Source organism: Cherax quadricarinatus, chromosome 89 (genome assembly GCF_038502225.1).
Source record: "Cherax quadricarinatus isolate ZL_2023a chromosome 89, ASM3850222v1, whole genome shotgun sequence".
Lineage (NCBI taxonomy): Eukaryota > Metazoa > Arthropoda > Malacostraca > Decapoda > Parastacidae > Cherax > Cherax quadricarinatus.
This window is the reverse complement of record NC_091380.1, coordinates 10283248-10306584: the sequence shown is the minus strand read 5'-3', so window position 1 is coordinate 10306584 and position 23337 is coordinate 10283248. Positions and strand designations below refer to the sequence as shown.

The 23337-nt window shown below is 38.3% G+C and overlaps 2 protein-coding genes across 4 annotated transcripts in view; one reads left to right on the top strand and one right to left on the bottom strand.

Moving 5' to 3' along the window:
• Positions 1-3529: 3529 nt before the first annotated feature.
• LOC128697244 (group XIIA secretory phospholipase A2) lies at positions 3530-4891 on the bottom strand. The gene is made up of 2 exons (XM_053788845.2): positions 4525-4891; positions 3530-4019 (listed from the first exon to the last, which is right to left on the bottom strand). The coding sequence occupies exons 1-2, from the start codon at positions 4786-4788 to the stop codon at positions 3684-3686; spliced, it is 600 nt and encodes a 199-aa protein (XP_053644820.1). The 5' UTR covers positions 4789-4891; the 3' UTR covers positions 3530-3683.
• Positions 4892-13354: 8463 nt separating this feature from the next.
• Positions 13355-23337, top strand: part of Atg13 (Autophagy-related 13) — a 76468-nt gene continuing 66485 nt past the window's right edge. For all 3 annotated transcript variants that reach the window (XM_053788843.2, XM_053788842.2, XM_053788841.2), the window contains exon 1: positions 13355-13487. The gene's annotated coding sequence lies outside the window, so the exon portion shown is untranslated. The remainder of the gene's footprint in view (positions 13488-23337) is intronic.

Here is a 23337-nt window from a genome sequence, read left to right as displayed (position 1 = left end):
GAATCTTCATTGACTTATATAAAGCTTTTGATACAGTTGACCATGACTTGCTCCACGTAAAATTGTCACACTATGGTATAAGAGGGCACTCCCTCAACTACCTCAAGTCTTACCTCAGCAACAGAAGCCAATATACATAAATGACCTTCCAAATGCTTCGCAATTACTCAAACCCACACTATTTGCAGATGACACTACATACGTCTTCTCTCACCCGAGCCCAGTCACGCTAGCCAATACTGTAAATACCGAATTACAGAAAATATCTACCTGGATGAGGACTAACAAACTTACACTAAACATTGACAAAACCTACTTCATTCAGTTTGGTAACAGAGCTACAGATGTCCCTCTTAACATAATGATAAACGGATCACCTATCACAAAACTAACAGAGGGAAAATTCTTAGGAATCCACCTTGATAATAGACTCAAATTTCATACACATATACAACAAATTTCTAAGAAAATTTCCAAGACTGTAGGCATACTATCAAAGATACGGTACTATGTTCCACAGTCAGCCCTCCTGGCCCTATATCACTCTCTTATTTACCCCTATCTCACCTATGGAATTTGTGCATGGGGCTCAACAACAATTAACCATCTCAGACCACTAATTACTCAACAAAAGGCTGCAGTTAGAATGATAACAAATTCTCACTACAGGCAGCACACTCCACCAATATTCAATACACTAAACCTACTCACCATACAAAACATCCATACTTATTGCTGCACCTATTACATACATAGAACACTTAACTCTGATATTAACCCTCCCCTCAAACATCTCCTTGCCAACCTCAACAGAACACATGACCATAACACAAGGCACAGATCACTCTTTGATGTTCCTCGTGTCCATCTCACACTATGCAAAAACTCAATGCACATAAAAGGCCCTAAAATCTGGAATTCATTACCTGTGAATATAAAAGAAACACTACCTGTTTATAAATTCAAGTCTCTTCTCAAAGATCACTTACTCACCCAAAACCAAATAAATACTGAATAACTGAACCTTATAAATTGTATATCTTAAATGTTTCTCACAATTATATCACATAAATGTTAAACCTAAAACCCAATGTAACTTTATTATTTTTTAAATACACTACCTAACAGAATCCTTCATATGACTGAATGCAACCATATGACCTGTCTTTGTAATACTCACTTGTGCTTTATAGTTATCTGTTTACATTAATGTTTTATCACTGATTTCATCATTGCTTAGTTAATCTTAAGTTAATTTTAAGCCAGCCCGTAATGCTATGCATAGTATAAGTGGCTTTGGCATGCTGCTCTTATCTGTATTTTTTGTACCTCTGTATGTGTGCTCAAATTGGAAATAAATAAATAAATAAATAATCAATCATGTACAGATAAGCTCGAAGATAATTTTTCTTTAAAAAAATTAATTAAAATAATTTGTCAGTAAATCATGTACAGATTATTATTATTATTATTATTATTATTATTATTATTATTATTATTATAATCAATCATGTACAGATAAGCTCGAAGATAATTTTTCTTTAAAAAAAAAAAAAAAAAACTATCTGCAGCACACGATCCTTGTAAATTAACTGAAAAATACAAAATAGACAAACTATTATGTGCTGCAATTGCATCTTTAAGAAATCTAACATAAATCTGAAATTAAATTGAAAAAAACAATCCTTAAGAAAAACTACATGCGTATATTTTTTTTTCGCAAAATATAAAATTACTGTAAAAATAAAAACTTACAAGTATTAAATGCCACGATTTGTTAATATAAAAATACAATACTAGTCTGTAATGGTGCCAAGAATATATGCACCGAATGATGTATATCTCAAAGTGTGTGTGCTGTATGCAAACAGTTTAATCTCTATTTTAGGGACATATTCTTGGTTAATGGTGAACAAGTAACGTGAAGACTTAATGATCCATATGTAGTAGATATCCTTCAAACCGAATTAACCAAGTAACCAACAATTTCAAAACAGGCAACATGCAGCATTAATGACTTGTGTAGTTGATAGGTAATAAACCCAATTAACCAAATAAAAACAAAATTATGGTTCCCAGAGGTTCCACGAGTGTGTGGATGTGAGGTGTTGCACGCAAAGAGTATGTAATCTTTATTCGGAGCATGTTAACACACTCGCGTAGGCTGCCTCACCAACCAGCGAACCAGATGCTAAGGGTCGGGCAATCGGGGCCCCATCGTCAGATCAGTATCTAGGTTCAGCCAATAAGAAGGTGGATCTGGCAATTGTGAAGGTGACATGGATACCACTCACATTCTCACCCCTGTCATTTCCATTCGAGAGCTGGTTGAAGCACGGTCTGCTTTCTGTTGGCTTCAATTTTGCATTGATTACCGTGGCATGCACTAATGCCTATTACTGTACATAGTGTATATAGTGTACATACTACTGTTTACACTAGGTGAAGGATAATACATTTCAAAGTTTTTCTGCTGTGTTTATTTTGCTCCCTTTACAGCTAGGATAACAGGCCTTTGAGTACCTGGATTGTAATATGAATCATGCTGGGTGTTTGTGATACATAGATCACACAGGATCTACGAGTGTGTGGATGTGAGTCGCGCTGGGTGTTTGTGATACATAGATCACACAGGATCCACGAGTGTGTGAATGTGAGTCGTGCCGGGTGTTTGTGATACATAGATCACACAGGATCCACGAGTGTGTGAATGCGAGTCGTGCTGGGTGTTTGTGATACATAGATCACACAGGATCCACGAGTGTGTGGATGTGAGTCGTGCTGGGTGTTTGTGATACATAGATCACACAGGATCCACAAGTGTGTGGATGTGAGTCGTGCTGGGTGTTTGTGATACATAGATCACACAGGATCCACGAGTGTGTGGATGTGAGTCGTGCTGGGTGTTTGTGATACATAGATCACACACACAGGCTTAATATAAGTACGTAGTTCTACTGCAAAGTTCAAATTCAACATTTTAACATTACAAACTATTATTCACCATTGATTCTACACCTATTTTTGGTCACTATTCACAGTGAGGCTGAGCTGTATGACCCTTTGATAAACCTTTGATGAGTTTTGAGAGTCCCTACTCTTGGAGTCATCTGGTGCTAGCCTGGTCAATTAGGCTGTTGCTGGTGGTGGCCCGCTGCCCCACATATCCATCACAGCCTGGTCGATCTGGCACCTGTTAAAAATACTTGTCCAGTTTTCTCTTAAAGACTTCTATACTTGTCCCAACCATGTTTCTTTATATCTTCTGATAAGATGCTGAATAATCTGGGGCCACGAATGTTGATACAGTGTTCCCTTATTGTCCCCACCGCACCCCTGCTCCTCACTGGGTTGATTTTGCACTTGCTCCCATATCTCTCACTCCAGTATGCTGTTATGGCAGTGTGTTGATTTGGGACCAGGCCCTTGATTATTTTCCCTAGGCCCTTGAATACTTTCCCTATACCCTTGAGTATTTTCCCTAAGCCCTCAAATACTTTCCCTAGGCCCTTGAGTATTTTCCCTAACCCCTCAAGTACTTTCCCTTGGCCCTCGAGTACTCTCCCTATGCCATCGAGTACTTTCCCTAGGCCCTCGAGTGCTTTCCTTGTGGGTTTAGCACTTAGTTTTCATTGTAATAATTTTCACATTGAAGAGTAAAGTAAATTATACTCTTCTGATGGTTATAGTTCACTTCTGTCTTGGGGTAAATCCTGAGGACTGACACAGCGGCAGGCACCATGTTGAGCCTCCTTGTATGAGGTGCACCCAAGTGCCATCGTGGCTGTGTAGAGTAACTTGGCACCGCCCTTGCACTTCGTATACGTCAAAGTGTCCATCTGGTGCTGGTTGACTTCACATGTGCTGTACAGACATCTTCTGAACCTCAGATCACATTCTTCTTTATTGCTGCCACAAGTGTCATAACAGATGTCGTGGTCGTTGCAGCAGTCGACCATTTCTGGCCTCGACAGGTCTTCCTTCTCGAAAAACACACCGAAGGAGCCACAACCATTAGCCTGGTAAGTAAATAAGTTTATTCAGGTATACATAAACACAGTTACATTGATTATCATAAATAGCAGCATATGTGTAGACAACCTGGGATAACCTAAACAAGTGACTTATTTGCATTATTGTTATTATAATCATGGAGAGCGCTAAACCCATATTATTATAATAAAAAAGAAGCGCTAAACCACAAGGGTTATACAGTGCTAAACCTGTAGGATTATACAGTGCATGTGGGGGGGGATGGAAGGTATTCAGGCTTAATTCAGGGAACTGGAGCACAGGTCTAATTCCCTAGATCAAGAGCCCCCCTGAGGGGATTTATTTCCACTGGGGTGCCCCCCTCAAGGTAGCTTCCTTGATGCTGGTGAGGGGCTCTTGATCTAGGAAAGTGGATCTGTGCTCCAGTTCCCCGAATTAAGCCTGAATACCTTCCACATCCCCCCCACAGGAGCTGTATAATCCAACGGGTTTAGCGCTTCCCCTTGATAATACTCCACTAGAGTGCTGTACCTGGGGTTTGTGAGTGTTATCATGGACGGGGATCTTATTGTTCTTGCACTTATAAATACATTCTTCCTCCACCGTCGCATCGATGATGTTCTCCACATATTTGACTGTTTTTGTGATGGTGTTGAGACCCTTGTTGACAGCGATGGCGACCTCCCTCAGGGTCTCCTGGGCCTCCATCATGTTGTTATACAGAGCATCAAAGTAACCTTGACCACACACTACACTCATCAAGGTCATCAAGGTCACCACTAACATCATCATCATCAACCAACACTGACTCAAACTACATAAAGTTACCTCACTATACGGACAGGTATTGTACTTGTTGTTGTTGATAGTTTATAGGGCCACTGACAGTCTATGTCGTATATTCCTTCATTACCAGAATGTTTTTTTCATCACTGTTATGCCATAATATGGTTATAATTAGCACCTAACTGTTCCTCAGATTTTATTATGGATCACACAATATGTAGTTCTTCATTATTTGATATAAAATTTTTATTTTTGCAGAAAATGCGTAATTCTATAGTAACTTAGTCATAGTTGTTGCTGTTTATAAGGGCCATTGACGGCTTCAGTAATATCGAGCCGTCCAGTGTCTGGGGAAGAAACCTCGACCATAGTGGAGGGTAGACTGACATATTTATGCAATATATGGGAATCGTTATGTTGCACAAGTCTCATTCATCAACTTGTAGGTTTTCTAAACCAGGCTTGGTTACAAGTACTGGCTGATGTTGTAGTGGCCAGACTTAAGCTTGGTTACAAGTACTGACTGATGTTGTAGTGGCCAGACTTAGGATTGGTTACAAGTACTGACTGATGTTGTAGTGGCCAGGCTTAGGCTTGGTTACAAGTACTGACTGATGATGTAGTGGCCAGGCTTAGGCTTGGTTACAAGTGCTGACTGATGATGTAGTGGCCAGGCTTAGGCTTGGTTACAAGTACTGACTGATGTTGTAGTGGCCAGACTTAGGCTTGGTTACAAGTACTGACTGATGTTGTGGTGGCCAGACTTAGGCTTGGTTACAAGTACTGACTGATGTTGTAGTGGCCAGGCTTAGGCTTGGTTACAAGTACTGACTGATGTTGTAGTGGCCAGGCTTAGGCTTGGTTACAAGTGCTGACTGATATTGTAGTGGCCAGGCTTAGGCTTGGTTACAAGTACTGACTGATGTTGTAGTGGCCAGACTTAGGCTAGGTTACAAGTACTGACTGATGTTGTAGTGGCCAGGCTTAGGCTTGGTTACAAGTACTGACTGATGATGTAGTGGCCAGGCTTAGGCTTGGTTACAAGTACTGACTGATGATGTAGTGGCCAGGCTTAGGCTTGGTTACAAGTGCTGACTGATGTTGTAGTGGCCAGACTTAAGCTTGGTTACAAGTACTGACTGATGTTGTAGTGGCCAGACTTAGGATTGGTTACAAGTACTGACTGATGTTGTAGTGGCCAGGCTTAGGCTTGGTTACAAGTACTGACTGATGATGTAGTGGCCAGGCTTAGGCTTGGTTACAAGTGCTGACTGATGATGTAGTGGCCAGGCTTAGGCTTGGTTACAAGTACTGACTGATGTTGTAGTGGCCAGACTTAGGCTTGGTTACAAGTACTGACTGATGTTGTGGTGGCCAGACTTAGGCTTGGTTACAAGTACTGACTGATGTTGTAGTGGCCAGGCTTAGGCTTGGTTACAAGTACTGACTGATGTTGTAGTGGCCAGGCTTAGGCTTGGTTACAAGTGCTGACTGATATTGTAGTGGCCAGGCTTAGGCTTGGTTACAAGTACTGACTGATGTTGTAGTGGCCAGACTTAGGCTAGGTTACAAGTACTGACTGATGTTGTAGTGGCCAGGCTTAGGCTTGGTTACAAGTACTGACTGATGATGTAGTGGCCAGGCTTAGGCTTGGTTACAAGTACTGACTGATGATGTAGTGGCCAGGCTTAGGCTTGGTTACAAGTGCTGACTGATGTTGTAGTGGCCAGGCTTAGGCTTGGTTACAAGTACTGACTGATGATGTAGTGGCCAGGCTTAGACTTGGTTACAAGTACTGACTGATGATGTAGTGGCCAGGCTTAGGCTTGGTTACAAGTACTGACTGATGTTGTAGTGGCCAGGCTTAGGCTTAGTTACAAGTACTGACTGATGTTGTAGTGGCGGCCAGGCTTAGGCTTGGTTACAAGTACTGACTGATGTTGTAGTGGCCAGGCTTAGGCTTGGTTACAAGTACTGACTGATGTTGTATTGGCCAGGTTTAGGCTTGGTTACAAGTACTGACTGATGTTGTAGTGGCCAGGCTTAGGCTTGGTTACAAGTACTGACTGATGTTGTAGTGGCCAGGCTTAGGCTTGGTTACAAGTACTGACTGATGTTGTAGTGGCCAGACTTAGGCTTGGTTACAACTACTGACTGATGTAGTGGCCAAACTTAGGCTTGGTTACAACTACTGACTGATGTTGTAGTGGTCAGACTTAGGCTTGGTTACAAGTACTTCTGGCAGTTTGGGAGACACACAGATGATGATCAAACTAAATGCAAATTATGTGATCAGGCATATGGTCACTGTACTCACCTATTTGTGATTGCAGGGGTCGAGACTCAGCTCCTGTCCCCACCTCTTCACTGATCGCTAGTAGGTCCTCTCTCTCACTGCTCCATGAGCTTTATCATACCTCGTCTTAAAGCTATGTATCGTTCCTGCCTTCACTACATCACTTGCTAGACCATTTCACTTCCTGACAACTCTATGACTGAAGAAATACTTCCTAACATCCTTTTGACTCATCTGGGTCTTCAACTTCCAATTGTGACCCCTTGTTTCTGTGTCCCATCTCTGGAACATCCTATCTCTGTCCTCCTTATCTATTCCACGCAGTATTTTATATGTCATTATCATGTCTCTCCTAACCCTCCTGTCCTCTAGTGTCGTCAGGCCGATTTCCCTCAACCTTTCATCGCAGGACATTTCCCTGAGTTCCGGAACTAGTCTTGTTGCAAACCTTTGCACTTTCTCTAATTTCTTGACGTGCTTGACCAGGTGTGGGTTCCAAACTGGTGCTGCTTACTCCAGTATGGGCTGACGTACACGGTGTACAGAATCTTGAACGATTCCTTACTGAGATATTGGAACGCTATTCTCAGGTTTGCCAGGCGCCCATATGCTGCAGCAGTTATCTGGTTAATGTGTGCTTCTGGAGACGTGTTCGGTTTTATGGTCACCCCAAGATCTTCCTCCTTGAGTGAAGTTTGCAGTCTTTGGCCACCGAGCCTATACTCTGTCTACGGTCTTCTTTGCCCTTCCCCGATCTTCATGACTTGGCATTTGGTGGGGTTAAATTCGAGAAGCCAGTTGCTGGACCAGGTGTCCAGCCTGTCCAGGTCTCTTTGTAGTCCTGCCTGATCCTCATCTGATTTAATTCTTCTCATTAACTTCACATCATCTGCGAAAAGGAATACTTTTGAGTCTATCCCGTCCATCATGTTATTCACGTATACCAAAAATAGCACTGGTCCTAGGACTGACCCCTGTGGGATCCCGCTCGTCACAGGCATCCACTGTGATACCTCATCACGTACCATGACTCGTTGTTGCCTCCCTGTCAGGTATTCTCTGATCCATTGCAGTGTCCTTCCTGTTATACGTGCCTGATCCTCCAGCTTCTGCACTAATCTCTTGTGAGGAACTGTGTTGAAGGCCTTCCTGCAGTCCAGGAAAATGCAATCAACCCATCCCTCTCTCTCGTGTCTTACTTCTGTAACTTTGTCGTAAAACTCCAGAAGGTTTGTGACACAGGATTTGCCTTCCATGAATCTGTGCTGGTTGTCATTTATAATCTTGTTCCGTTCCAGGTGCTCCACCACTCTCCTCCTGATAATCTTCTCTATGACTTTGCAAACTATACACGTCAGAGACACTGGTCTGTAGTTTAATGCCTCGTTTCTGTCTCCTTTCTTAAAAATGGGGACTATATTTGCCGTCTTCCATATCTCAGGTAGCTGCCCAGTTTCAAGGGATGTATTAAAGAATGTGGTCAGTGGCACACACAGCATCTCTGCTCCCTCTTTAAGGACCCACAGGGAGATGATGTCCGGTCCCACCAGCTTTTAGGTATCAAGGTCACTTAGCAGCTTCTTCACCTCCTCCTCAGTTGTGTGTATGTCATCCAACACTTGTTGGTATATTCCTTGTTGGTGTTCCCCTCTATGCTGTCTTCCCAGAGTCCTTCCTCTCTGCATTGCAAATACTTCCTTAAATCTCATGTTGAGCTCCTGACATACCTCGTGGTCGTTTCTTGTGAGTTCCCCACCTTCTTTCCTCAGCCTGATTACCTGGTCTTTGACTGTCTTCCTCCTAATGTGGCTATACAGCAGTTTCGGGTCAGATTTGACTTTTGATGCTGCGTTATTTTCATACTGTCGTTGGGCCTCCCTCCTTACCTGTGCATACTCGTTTCTGGCACTTCAATTAATCTCTTTATTTTCCTGTGTCCTTTGCCTTCTGTACTTTTTCCATTCTCTAGTGCACTTAGTTTTTTCCTCCTTACACCGTCTGGTAAACAAGGGACTCGTTCTGGTCTATGAAACATGTCAAGATATCTTATTAATGAAAATAAGATACCAGATATACTAAGCAAATTCCCTAAATTTGCTTGTAACAGATGAGTGAACTGTACATATGTAGATACAAACCCAAATGTACACCTGTTAACCCTTTTGAGGCCTAGTTCCTAGGCCTATTGTGTATCTATATGGTCTTGTGCTATGAAAATCCTAATGCAGTGTGGGCCCATGTGGGATTGCTGCTCTTAATAATAATAATAATAATAATAATAATAATAATAATAATAATAATAATAATAATAATAATAATAATATTTATTTTTTCAAGTACGTGTAATCATCATTATTATTAGTTTGCCTAATAAACACAGTCATGTTAGTGGCTTTCTTTGTGCTTAATAATATTTTATTATACATAAACTATTTTTGTATATTACAACAAGAAATAAAATTTGATTGTATTATTGTTTGTAATGTATTAATATGTTGTAGTGTTTATTGTATTATTGTTTGTAATGTATTAATACGTTGTAGTGTTGATGTATTATTGTTTGTAATGTATTAACATGTTGTAGTGTTGATTGTATTATTGTTTGTAATATATTAATACGTTGTAGTGTTGTTGTATTATTGTTTGTAATGTATTAACATGGTGTAGTGTTGTTGTATTATTGTTTGTAATATATTAATATGTTGTAGTGTTGTTGTATTATTGTTTGTAATGTATTAATATGTTGTAGTGTTGTTGTATTATTGTTTGTAATGTATTAACATGGTGTAGTGTTGTTGTATTATTGTTTGTAATGTATTAACATGGTGTAGTGTTGTTGTATTATTGTTTGTAATGTATTAACATGTTGTAGTGTTGTTGTATTATTGTTTGTAATGTATTAATATGTAGTAGTGTTGTTGTATTATTGTTTGTAATGTATTAGCTTGGTGTAGTGTTGTTGTATTATTGTTTGTAATGTATTAACATGGTGTAGTGTTGTTGTATTATTGTTTGTAATGTATTAATATGTTGTAGTGTTGTTGTATTATTGTTTGTAATGTATTAACATGGTGTAGTGTTGTTGTATTATTGTTTGTAATGTATTAACATGGTGTAGTGTTGTTGTATTATTGTTTGTAATGTATTAACATGTTGTAGTGTTGTTGTATTATTGTTTGTAATGTATTAACATGGTGTAGTGTTGTTGTATTATTGTTTGTAATGTATTAACATGGTGTAGTGTTGTTGTATTATTGTTTGTAATGTATTAACATGGTGTAGTGTTGATTGTATTATTGTTTGTAATGTATTAACATGGTGTAGTGTTGTTGTATTATTGTTTGTAATGTATTAACATGGTGTAGTGTTGATTGTATTATTGTTTGTAATGTATTAATATGTTGTAGTGTTGTTGTATTATTGTTTGTAATGTATTAGCTTGGTGTAGTGTTGTTGTATTATTGTTCGTAATGTATTAGCTTGGTGTAGTGTTGTTGTATTATTGTTTGTAATGTATTAGCTTGGTGTAGTGTTGTTGTATTATTGTTTGTAATGTATTAATATGTTGTAGTGTTGATTGTATTATTGTTTGTAATGTATTAATATGTTGTAGTGTTGTTGTATTATTGTTTGTAATGTATTAATATGTTGTAGTGCTGTTGTATTATTGTTTGTAATGTATTAATATGATGTAGTGTTGTTGTATTATTGTTTGTAATGTATTAATATGGTGTAGTGTTGTTGTATTATTGTTTGTAATGTATTAATATGTTGTAGTGTGATTGTATTATTGTTTGTAATGTATTAATATGTTGTAGTATGATTGTATTATTGTTTGTAATGTATTAACATGGTGTAGTGTTGATTGTATTATTGTTTGTAATGTATTAACATGGTGTAGTGTTGTTGTATTATTGTTTGTAATGTATTAACATGTAGTGTTGTATTATTGTTTGTAATGTATTAACATGGTGTAGTGTTGTTGTATTATTGTTTGTAATGTATTAATATGTTGTAGTGTTGATTGTATTATTGTTTGTAATGTATTAACATGGTGTAGTGTTGTTGTATTATTGTTTGTAATGTATTAATATGTTGTAGTGTTGATTGTATTATTGTTTGTAATGTATTAACATGGTGTAGTGTTGATTGTATTATTGTTTGTAATGTATTAACATGGTGTAGTGTTGTTGTATTATTGTTTGTAATGTATTAACATGCTGTAGTGTTGATTGTATTATTGTTTGTAATGTATTAACATGGTGTAGTGTTGTTGTAGTATTGTTTGTAATGTATTAACATGGTGTAGTGTTGATTGTATTATTGTTTGTAATGTATTAATATGTTGTAGTGTTGTTGTATTATTGTTTGTAATGTATTAATATGTTGTAGTGTTGTTGTATTATTGTTTGTAATGTATTACTATATTGTATTATTGTTTGTAATGTATTAATATGTTGTAGTGTTGATTGTATTATTGTTTGTAATGTATTAATATGTTGTAGTGTTGTTGTATTATTGTTTGTAATGTATTAATATGTTGTAGTGTTGATTGTATTATTGTTTGTAATGTATTAACATGGTGTAGTGTTGTTGTATTATTGTTTGTAATGTATTAATATGTTGTAGTGTTGTTGTATTATTGTTTGTAAAGTATTAACATGGTGTAGTGTTGTTGTATTATTGTTTGTAATGTATTAACATGGTGTAGTATTGTTGTATTATTGTTTGTAATGTATTAATACATTGTAGTGTTGTTGTATTATTGTTTGTGATGTATTAATACATTGTAGTGTTGTTGTATTATTGTTTGTAATGTATTAATATGGTGTAGTGTTGTTGTATTATTGTTTGTAATGTATTAATACATTGTAGTGTTGTTGTATTATTGTTTGTAATGTATTAATATGTTGTAGTGTTGATTGTATTATTGTTTGTAATGTATTAATATGTTGTAGTGTTGTTGTATTATTGTTTGTAATGTATTAACATGGTGTAGTGTTGTTGTATTATTGTTTGTAATGTATTAACATGGTGTAGTGTTGTTGTATTATTGTTTGTAATGTATTAACATGTTGTAGTGTTGTATTATTGTTTGTAATGTATTAACATGGTGTAGTGTTGTTGTATTATTGTTTGTAATGTATTAACATGGTGTAGTGTTGTTGTATTATTGTTTGTAATGTATTAACATGGTGTAGTGTTGTTGTATTATTGTTTGTAATGTATTAACATGATGTAGTGTTGTTGTATTATTGTTTGTAATGTATTAACATGGTGTAGTGTTGTTGTATTATTGTTTGTAATGTATTAACATGGTGTAGTGTTGTTGTATTATTGTTTGTAATGTATTAACATGATGTAGTGTTGTTGTATTATTGTTTGTAATGTATTAACATGGTGTAGTGTTGTTGTATTATTGTTTGTAATGTATTAACATGGTGTAGTGTTGTTGTATTATTGTTTGTAATGTATTAACATGGTGTAGTGTTGTTGTATTATTGTTTGTAATGTATTAACTTGGTGTAGTGTTGTTGTATTATTGTTTGTAATGTATTAACATGGTGTAGTGTTGATTGTATTATTGTTTGTAATGTATTAACATGGTGTAGTGTTGATTGTATTATTGTTTGTAATGTATTAATATGTTGTAGTGTTGTTGTATTATTGTTTGTAATGTATTAACATGGTGTAGTGTTGTTGTATTATTGTTTGTAATGTATTAACATGGTGTAGTGTTGTTGTATTATTGTTTGTAATGTATTAACATGGTGTAGTGTTGTTGTATTATTGTTTGTAATGTATTAACATGGTGTAGTGTTGTTGTATTATTGTTTGTAATGTATTAACATGGTGTAGTGTTGTTGTATTATTGTTTGTAATGTATTAACATGGTGTAGTGTTGTTGTATTATTGTTTGTAATGTATTAACATGGTGTAGTGTTGTTGTATTATTGTTTGTAATGTATTAACATGGTGTAGTGTTGTTGTATTATTGTTTGTAATGTATTAACATGGTGTAGTGTTGTTGTATTATTGTTTGTAATGTATTAACATGATGTAGTGTTGTTGTATTATTGTTTGTAATGTATTAACATGGTGTAGTGTTGTTGTATTATTGTTTGTAATGTATTAACATGGTGTAGTGTTGTTGTATTATTGTTTGTAATGTATTAACATGGTGTAGTGTTGTTGTATTATTGTTTGTAATGTATTAACATGGTGTAGTGTTGTTGTATTATTGTTTGTAATGTATTAACATATTGTAGTGTTGTTGTAGTATAATAAGCGATCAGTTGGTAATGTAAACAAGAGGTGGCGAGGTGGAGGCTTTCACCGCCCTCACTCTTATATTTGACTCTTGTTGAGCTCTTAGGCACTTTGTTGGAGGTTTAATGACTTGTAATAAGTGGTAAGTGTGTGTAGCAGTGTTGGAGACACTTTGTGGTGGTGGTGGTGGAGAGTAAGTGTCTCAGATGTTGTGTTTTATGTTACGTTCTTCATGTTTCTTTATTCCTCCTCCAGGTAGGTTCCTCCAGGCTGGTGGGGGCTTTTGATCCAGGGTATTGGAGCTGTGCTGCCGTTCCCCGAATTGAGTCTGAATACCTTCCATCTCTCCCCCCTCCCCACACGTGTATAATCCTACGGGTTTAGCGCTCCCCCATGATTATACTAATTTTCTTTATTCACCGTAAATTCAAGAATATTTTTTTGTATATTGTTAATTTGTTAAATATTAAGTTAATGTTTAACATTGTTCATGTTATATTCTTGTACAATAATATTTAATGTTCAATAATAGATTATTGTATTTATTTTGAATATTTGAATGTTTTTGTTTATTGTTTTTTTTAATTAATTAATGTATTGGTTAAGTTCTTGCGTGTGTTTGTACTTACGTGTTCGTGCGTGTGTTTGTACTTACGTGTACTTGTTTGTGCTTACGTGTACTTGCGTGTGTTTGTACTTACATGTTCTTGTGTGTGTTTGTACTTACGTGTACTTGTGTGTGTTTGTACTTACGTGTACTTGTGTGTGTTTGTACTTACGTGTACTTGTGTGTGTTTGTACTTACGTGTACTTGTGTGTGTTTGTACTTACGTGTACTTGTGTGTGTTTGTACTTACGTGTACTTGTGTGTGTTTGTACTTACGTGTTTGTGCGTGTGTTTGTACTTACGTGTACTTGCGTGTGTTTGTACTTACGTGTACTTGTGTGTGTTTGTACTTACGTGTACTTGCATGTGTTTGTACTTACGTGTTCTTGTGTTTGTACTTACGTGTTTGTGCGTGTGTTTGTACCTACGTGTACTTGTGTTTGTACTTACGTGTACTTGTGTTTGTACTTACGTGTACTTGCGTGTGTTTGTACTTACATGTTCTTGTGTGTGTTTGTACTTACGTGTACTTGTGTGTGTTTGTACTTACGTGTTCTTGTGTGTGTTTGTACTTACATGTACTTGCATGTGTTTGTACTTACGTGTTCTTGTGTGTGTTTGTACTTACATGTACTTGCGTGTGTTTGTACTTACATGTACTTGCATGTGTTTGTACTTACGTGTTCTTGTGTGTGTTTGTACTTACGTGTACTTGCGTGTGTTTGTACTTACGTGTACTTGCGTGTGTTTGTACTTACGTGTTCTTGCATGTGTTTGTACTTACGTGTACTTGCGTGTGTTTGTGCTTACGTGTACCTACGTGTGTTTGTACTTACGTGTTCTTGTGTGTGTTTGTACTTACGTGTTCTTGTGTGTGTTTGTACTTACGTGTACTTGCGTGTGTTTGTACTTGCGTGTACTTGCGTGTGTTTGTGCTTACGTGTACCTACGTGTGTTTGTACTTACGTGTTCTTGCATGTGTTTGTACTTACGTGTACTTGTACTTGTGTCTCATTCATCAGTTTGTCAGTTTTCTGAACCATTGATTGCTGGCCCCTCAAGGGAGGTTCCTTGATGCTGGTGAGGGGCTCTTGATCTAGGAAGTTGGATCTGTACTCCAGTTCCCTGAATTAAACATGAATACCTTCCATCCCCCCCTCCCCCAACAGGCGCTGGATAATCCTGTGGGTTTAGCTCTCCCCATGATAATAATAATAATAATAATGATAATAATAATAATATGGTTGCATAACATACAAGCATGACCTACTTCCAGCTGTGGATTTTTTCACTGGTGAAGCTGCCTATGATGGCTTCACCTCACCCTTCTCATTGCATATATTGTATTTTTATCAAGACTGATGGACTGATCGCATCAACTCCAGGCGGAGGGGCTGATTACCTCATACGCCTTCTGATCCTCCACCATTCTTCTCTGTATTGGACTGACGAAGCCATTGGCTGGCAAAATATTTCCTCAATGAAGAGTTGTAAATGTTATACAAGTGTCTCATTCATTTGTCGGTTTTTTGAACCATTTATCAGCAATAATAATTAAGAGTAAGACGGAGAATAGGATAGCAGATGAACAAGGAGGCTTTAGGAAAGGTAGGGGGTGTGTGGACCAGGTGTTTACAGTGAAACATATAAGTGAACAGTATTTAGATAAGGCTAAAGAGGTCTGTGTGGCATTTATGGATTTGGAAAAGGCTTATGACAGGGTGGATAGGGGGGCAATGTGGCAGATGTTGCAGGTGTATGGTGTAGGAGGTAGGTTACTGAAAGCAGTGAAGAGTTTTTACGAGGATAGTGAGGCTCAAGTTAGAGTATGTAGGAAAGAGGGAAATTATTTCCCAGTAAAAGTAGGCCTTAGACAAGGATGTGTGATGTCACAGTGGTTGTTTAATATATTTATAGATGGGGTTGTAAGAGAAGTAAATGCGAGGGTCTTGACAAGAGGCGTGGAGTTAAAAGATAAAGAATCACACACAAAGTGGGAGTTGTCACAGTTGCTCTTTGCTGATGACACGGTGCTCTTGGGAGATTCTGAAGAGAAGTTGCAGAGATTGGTGGTTGAATTTGGTAGGGTGTGCAAAAGAAGAAAATTAAAGGTGAATACTGGAAAGAGTAAGGTTATGAGGATAACAAAAAGATTAGGTGATGAAAGATTGAATATCAGATTGGAGGGAGAGAGTATGGAGGAGGTGAATGTATTCAGATATTTGGGAGTGGACGTGTCAGCGGATGGGTCTATGAAAGATGAGGTGAATCATAGAATTGATGAGGGAAAAAGAGTGAGTGGTGCACTTAGGAGTCTGTGGAGACAAAGAACTTTGTCCTTGGAGGCAAAGAGGGGAATGTATGAGAGTATAGTTTTACCAATGCTTTTATATGGGTGTGAAGCATGGGTGATGAATGTTGCAGCGAGGAGAAGGCTGGAGGCAGTGGAGATGTCATGTCTGAGGGCAATGTGTGGCGTGAATATAATGCAGAGAATTCGTAGTTTGGAAGTTAGGAGGAGGTGTGGGATTACCAAAACTGTTGTCCAGAGGGCTGAGGAAGGGTTGTTGAGGTGGTTCGGACATGTAGAGAGAATGGAGCGAAACAGAATGACTTCAAGAGTGTATCAATCTGTAGTGGAAGGAAGGCGGGGTAGGGGTCGGCCTAGGAAAGGTTGGAGAGAGGGGGTAAAGGAGGTTTTGTGTGCGAGGGGCTTGGACTTCCAGCAGGTATGCATGAGCGTGTTTGATAGGAGTGAATGGAGACAAATGGTTTTTAATACTTGACGTGCTGTTGGAGTGTGAGCAAAGTAACATTTATGAAGGGGTTCAGGGAAACCGGCAGGCCGGACTTGAGTCCTGGAGATGGGAAGTACAGTGCCTGCACTCTGAAGGAGGGGTGTTAATGTTGCAGTTTAAAAACTGTAGTGTAAAGCACCCTTCTGGCAAGACAGTGATGGAGTGAATGATGGTGAAAGTTTTTCTTTTTCGGGCCACCCTGCCTTGGTGGGAATCGGCCAGTGTGATAATAAAAAATATAAAAAATAATTATATTTAATTAAGACCATCTGATGAATGTTCAGTGGTGATGAGTTATGTAGATTTAACCCACAGTGGTGTGTAGAGGTCTGGTGATGCCCGGGGCCAACTCCTTGATTGTATGTGCCAAAGAGTCCTTGATTGTATGCCCCAAAGAGTCCTTGATTGTATGCCCCAAAGACTCCTTGATTGTATGTGCCAAAGAGTCCTTGATTGTATGCCCCAAAGACTCCTTGATTGTATGCCCCAAAGACTCCTTGATTGTATGCCCCAAAGACTCCTTGATTGTATTCCCCAAAGACTCCTTGATTGTATGCCCCAAATCACTATCTGATTTTCCCCTCAAATTGGATCTCCCCTGATTTGGATGCCCGGGGCCACTGCCCCTTTGGCCCCTCCCTCTGCACACCACTGTTAACCCAGGATAACCCAGCAGAGTGCATTAGTATGATGCAGTTTCATTGAGGTTATGCACTGGAAAAAAATACACTTGTAATATACATAAATTAATGAGTTACAAAACCAACAGATTGATGAGTAAGATTCAGGTGATATCTTTACTCTAGAGATGTTTTGCCAACCAGTTTCTTTATTAATTAAACAGAGAGAATAAAGAGGTTGAGGGAGCACTATTTTATTTTATTTTATTTATTAACACGTCGGCCAATGTCCACCAAGGCAGGGTGGCTCGAAAAAGAAACTTTCATCATTCACTCCATCACTGTCTTGCCAGAGGTGTGCTTTACACTACAGTTATAAAACTGCAACATTAACACCCCTCCTTCAGAGTGTAGACACTGTACTTCCATCTCCAGGGAGCAGTACTGTTTGTTTTCCCACTATCTGCAGTGTTATTCTTTCTGTTGGACACATAAAGAAACTGGCTGGCAGAACATCTCCATTGATAGGTATCCAAATGCTGCACACGTGTCCAGGCCACCCAAGAATCTTGAAAGCAAGCTATACATACAAGTGTGGCATAACAATCACTGAACAATAACCAGGGCAAAGAAAAAAGTGGTCACGCTGGATGGTCATTGAGGGTGGGGGGGGGTCAAAGCATCAGATACTGTGGGTAGTGGATAATTTTATTGGTATCAGCCTGAAATTGAATATCAGTGGAGAGTATTGGTACTAGTGGGTAGTAGCTAAATTTGATGGTATTGGAAGCTGCTTTAACAACTCTATTATGCACCCCATACCCTTCCTGTGGGTGGTAGTCAAAGGATCACACACACGCATACATACACAAATAAAAGTGGCAATTCTGTATTTACGGTGAGCAAAGTTAGGGTATTTTTCCAGAATGGTTTGTAATATACCACTGTGGATAAAATACATTTCTTGAACATTTCAAAGTGAGTTGTCTCTGAATTCATTAATTTTATCAGATTCCAGTGTATAATGATGCAGGGTGTGACAGTTGTTCATCAGGCACGGTTTACATTTCGTTTGGTCTGCAGCTGGTGGTAGTGATTTAATCTCCCAAAGATACTTTTAACCCAACCGGAGCTGAGCAGTAGTGATGTCCGAGTCTGCTTATTTTGTTGGATACACTAGACATGTGGCTCCTCCTACTTGATAGACATGTGGCTCCTCCTACTTGATAGACATGTGGCTCCTCCTACTTGATAGACATGTGGCTCCTCCTACATGATAGACATGTGGCTGCTCCTACATGATAGACATGTGGCTGCTCCTACATGATAGACATGTGGCTCCTCCTACTTGATAGACATGTGGCTCCTCCTACTTGATAGACATGTGGCTCCTCCTACATGATAGACATGTGGCTGCTCCTACATGATAGACATGTGGCTGCTCCTACATGATAGACATGTGGCTCCTCCTACTTGATAGACATGTGGCTCCTCCTACTTGATAGACATGTGGCTCCTCCTACTTGATAGACATGTGGCTCCTCCTACATGATAGACATGTGGCTGCTCCTACATGATAGACATGTGGCTCCTCCTACTTGATAGACATGTGGCTCCTCCTACTTGATAGACATGTGGCTCCTCCTACTTGATAGACATGTGGCTCCTCCTACATGATAGACATGTGGCTCCTCCTACATGATAGACATGTGGCTCCTCCTACTTGATAGACATGTGGCTCCTCCTACTTGATAGACATGTGGCTCCTCCTACATGATAGACATGTGGCTGCTCCTACATGATAGAATAATGATAGATGGACTGATTGGTGTCAGTCTCCCTCAGTCTTAAGTCAATAAGTTCAGTTGAAGTTCTTTTCATATTATGTATTGTTCTCAAACTGCTAACTGACAACCCAAGATTGTAATGAACTTCCTCTCAGTTTTATCATGCATCTGAAGACCAATGTGAGATGGAATCCACAGCATGTGCACTCTGACTCCACTGTCCACAATCTTACCATACCTGTGTCTGGCTTCTGACACAAGCATGCCACAATTGACACTTAAAGAGTTGAGAGCATTTATGGATGATGAATCAGTTACAATTAAAATGTCAACTTTAGATACATGGGTGTATTTGAGTGCAAGGAATATGGCAAACAGTTCTGTCTGAAGGGTAGAGGCCCAGTTATTGATGTGTACTCCAATTCCTTTATGAGAGCCATCACTCTGTATGACAACAGCAGAGTTTCTAGCCTCACCAGTGGATTAGTGAACAGAATAATCAACATAAATAATTTGTGAAAGTGTATACTATATGACTAAGTCGTCAGTACAGCTTAAGGCATCCTGCTTGGCTTCAAGGCGAAGCTGTAGTTGTGGGGAAAGGGAGAGAAGGTTTGGAATGGTGTAATATCCCATGGAGCGGGAAATGCCTTACTTGACATAAATCGTGTATCTGGTTTATGCGGAGGTGACAGGAGGTCAGTTTCAGTTTTTGTGATCCATCTGGAGGAGTGTTCACCAGTGCTGAGGAATGTTTGGAGGGCTATGCAGGGGTTTGAATAAGCTTGACTGAGCACATTGACCCCAATGAGGACATTTCTTTCAGTAACATGATCTCTGATGCTGTATTATTATTATTAAAAATGGGAAACCCATATGGGGCCACACAGCACTAGAATTTGCATGAGTGTCATCGTGTAAAGTAAAAGGACACAAGTGCAACTAATGTGATATTTTATTGTGGCAACGTTTCGCTCTCCAGGAGCTTTATCAAGCCATTACGGTAATGGCTTGATGAAACTCCTGGAGAGCGAAAATTTGCCACAATAAAATGTGACACTGGTTACATTTGTGCCCTTTTACTTTACATATTGTCGGTAATTCTGCCAACATTAATACAATGAGTGTCATCCATTGAGGAGACTAAATCTCCAAGCAGTTATAAACCAAGACTTCCAGTGGGCCACAGAAAACGATATGATATTCAATGATGACAAATTTCAGTTACTCCCTTGAGGAAATGGAGTATAAAACAAATTGTAACCTAACTAGAGCGGAAAAGTAATGTGAAGGATTTAGAAGTGATAGTATCAGAGAATCTCACCTTCATGGATCACAGCAGTGTCATTGTCACAGCTTCAAAGAAAATGGTAGGATGGATTCTTGAAAACCTTCAGAACAAGGAACACCAAGCGAATGATGATCCTCGTTAAGTTATTTGTTCCCTTTAGGCTGAAATATTCCTGTACATTAACCCTTTCAGGGTCCGTGTTGTAGATCTACAGCTTTATGTTGAGGGTCCTAACCGTAGATCTACGCCATGAGCTCAGCTCACTCTGATAAGCTGTGAGCGGTAAATTTGGGCCTAGATATGAGAGAATACATCTTTGTGGTATGTGTGCACCACATAAAACAAATCCTGCAACACACAGTACATATACTCATTTGTGCTTTATTGTTATCTGTTTACAATAATGTTTTATCACTGATTTCATCATTGCTTAGTTAATCTTCAGTTAATTTTAAGCCAGCCCGTAATGCTATGCATACAAGTGGCTTTGGCATGCTGCTCTTACATGTATTTTTTTTTGTACCTCTGTATGTTCAAATTGTTAAATAAATAAATAAGTAAATAATGAGAGAAAAAACTGAGACCATAATTTTCGATTAAAACAGCGACTTTGCAATGTTTTATCGCATGTTTATTATAGTTAGATAGAATGGAAGATATATTATAGAAATAGAGATGATTTTGATTGATTTTAGTACTGAAAATGGCTTGAAACTGAGCTCAAAGTAGCAGAAATGGTAAATTTTTGCCGATGTTCAAGAGTAAACAAATGACCTCACACGTCTAATACACGCCAGCTGGTGGGTCTAATATACATTCACAAATGTGCTGATATTATATATACAATTATTACAATATTGCATGACAGTAAATCTTCTATTTTTTGGTTTGAATAAAAATTATGTGAATTAAAAATAAAAATGGAATTCATTTGTAAAGCCCAAAAATGTAACTAATGAACAGAGGAAATGTTAGTTTAGTGCCAGGAATACCTACATTGTTTATTCTGGACCCTATTTTGAAATTGGAATATTTTCAATTTTTCATTAAATTGGCCTAATTACCAATTTCTGATTACTTTATTTTGTAGTTGAAACAGTTGACTTGGCGATTTCTTGTGCTCAGTCGATAGAATAGAAGTAATACTAGTGAAATAGCCAACAATTTGGACGGCTGGAATAATGTAATTGGCCTAAACTGGGAGTCAAAGTCGGCAAAATTGCTGATGTGTAAATATCGCTGACACATCAAAATTCGTGAGAGCATAATTTTGTCAACTTTTCCCTCAAATTTCATACTTTTTGTTTTATTACCTTCAGAAAAAGATTACCATTTCATAAGAATAAATAACAAACTTATTTTTTGAAAATTCTTGGACCCTGGTGCGCACTTTGAAATTTGGCGTCTAGACCCTGAAAGGGTTAACTACCCCCTTCAAGGCGGAGAATGTACAGGGAACCTTCATGCATGTATAAGCTCAGTCAGGCATCTTAATTACTGTGAACATTTGAAGTCCCCTTGATCTGTAATTCTTAAAATTCAGGTGAGAAAGATGCATCATAATTTACACCTGGAAAATCTTAGTGGGACTTGCCCCAAATCTACACATACAAATCATTCCTTGTGAAAGCAAAAGACTTGGCAGACTGTGCAATACACCCCAATGAAGAGCGACAGATGTCGTGAGAACATTAAAAGAAAACAATAAGTGTCAGGGGCCCAAGACTGTTCAACAGCTTCTTGTCATACATAAGGGGGATTACCAATAGACCTCTGGCTGTCTTCAAGAGGGAGCTGGACAGATACCTAAGTCAGTGCCTGACCAGCTGAGCTATGGTTTGTACATTAGATTGTACAAACCATAGCCTGATTGATCAGGTCCTGATCCACCAGGAGGTTGATCATGGACTGGGCCACAGGGGCTGTGACCTCTGGAACAACCTCTAGGTAGATAGGTAGGGCATATACAGTCGAGGCTGGAGGAACTGGCCATTAACATACAGATACAGTACAGTATTGTACAATAGGTCAGTTGCATCATGTAAGGGGTAACTGCACCATCCCCTAAAAATACCCATTTTTTGTGTAGTTTCCAAAGTATGTTCTATGTCTAAAAGCACGCCTATTTGGAATGTGTTTACCAGTCAAGCAGTAGTACATATTATGGAAAAAACTCAGATAATAGGCACTTAGGTGGTGGGACAATTACCCCTCGCATGGTGCAATTGCCCCATTGTACCATACCTAATCGACTCGAATATTTTTCGTCTGTAATTATAACTCAGTGGTGCCTTTTTTAAAGTGATTGACTATGTTAAAAAGTCACTCGGACATAAGTCTCAGGGGCTCAGTTTTCTAATCACTAGACATGTGTTGCTGAATTGGAATGATTAACCCTTAAACGGTCCAAACATCGACGTTCAAATTCGTAGCTACAAAAGTAGATCTACTTTTTTTAACATTTTCATATGTAACAAAAAATAAAATGTAGATAAAAGTTTTTTTACACGTTTTCGAATGTAAAACAAAAAAGAAGATCTACATTTTTTTACATACTTTCAGATGTTGAAAAAACGTATATATACGTTTGGACCATTTAAGGGTTAATACTGTTAAGTGTACAGTGGACCCCCGCTTAACGATCACCTCCCAATGCGACCAATTATGTAAGTGTATTTATGTAAGTGCGTTTGTATGTGTATGTTTGGGGGTCTGAAATGGACTAATCTACTTCACAATATTTCTTATGGGAACAAATTCGGTCAGTACTGGCACCTGAACATACTTCTGGAATGAAAAAAGTTCGTTAACCGGGGGTCCACTGTACTGTATAAAGTTGAAGGTAATTTGATACATATTGTCTTTACCCTTAAATGGTCCAAACATAGA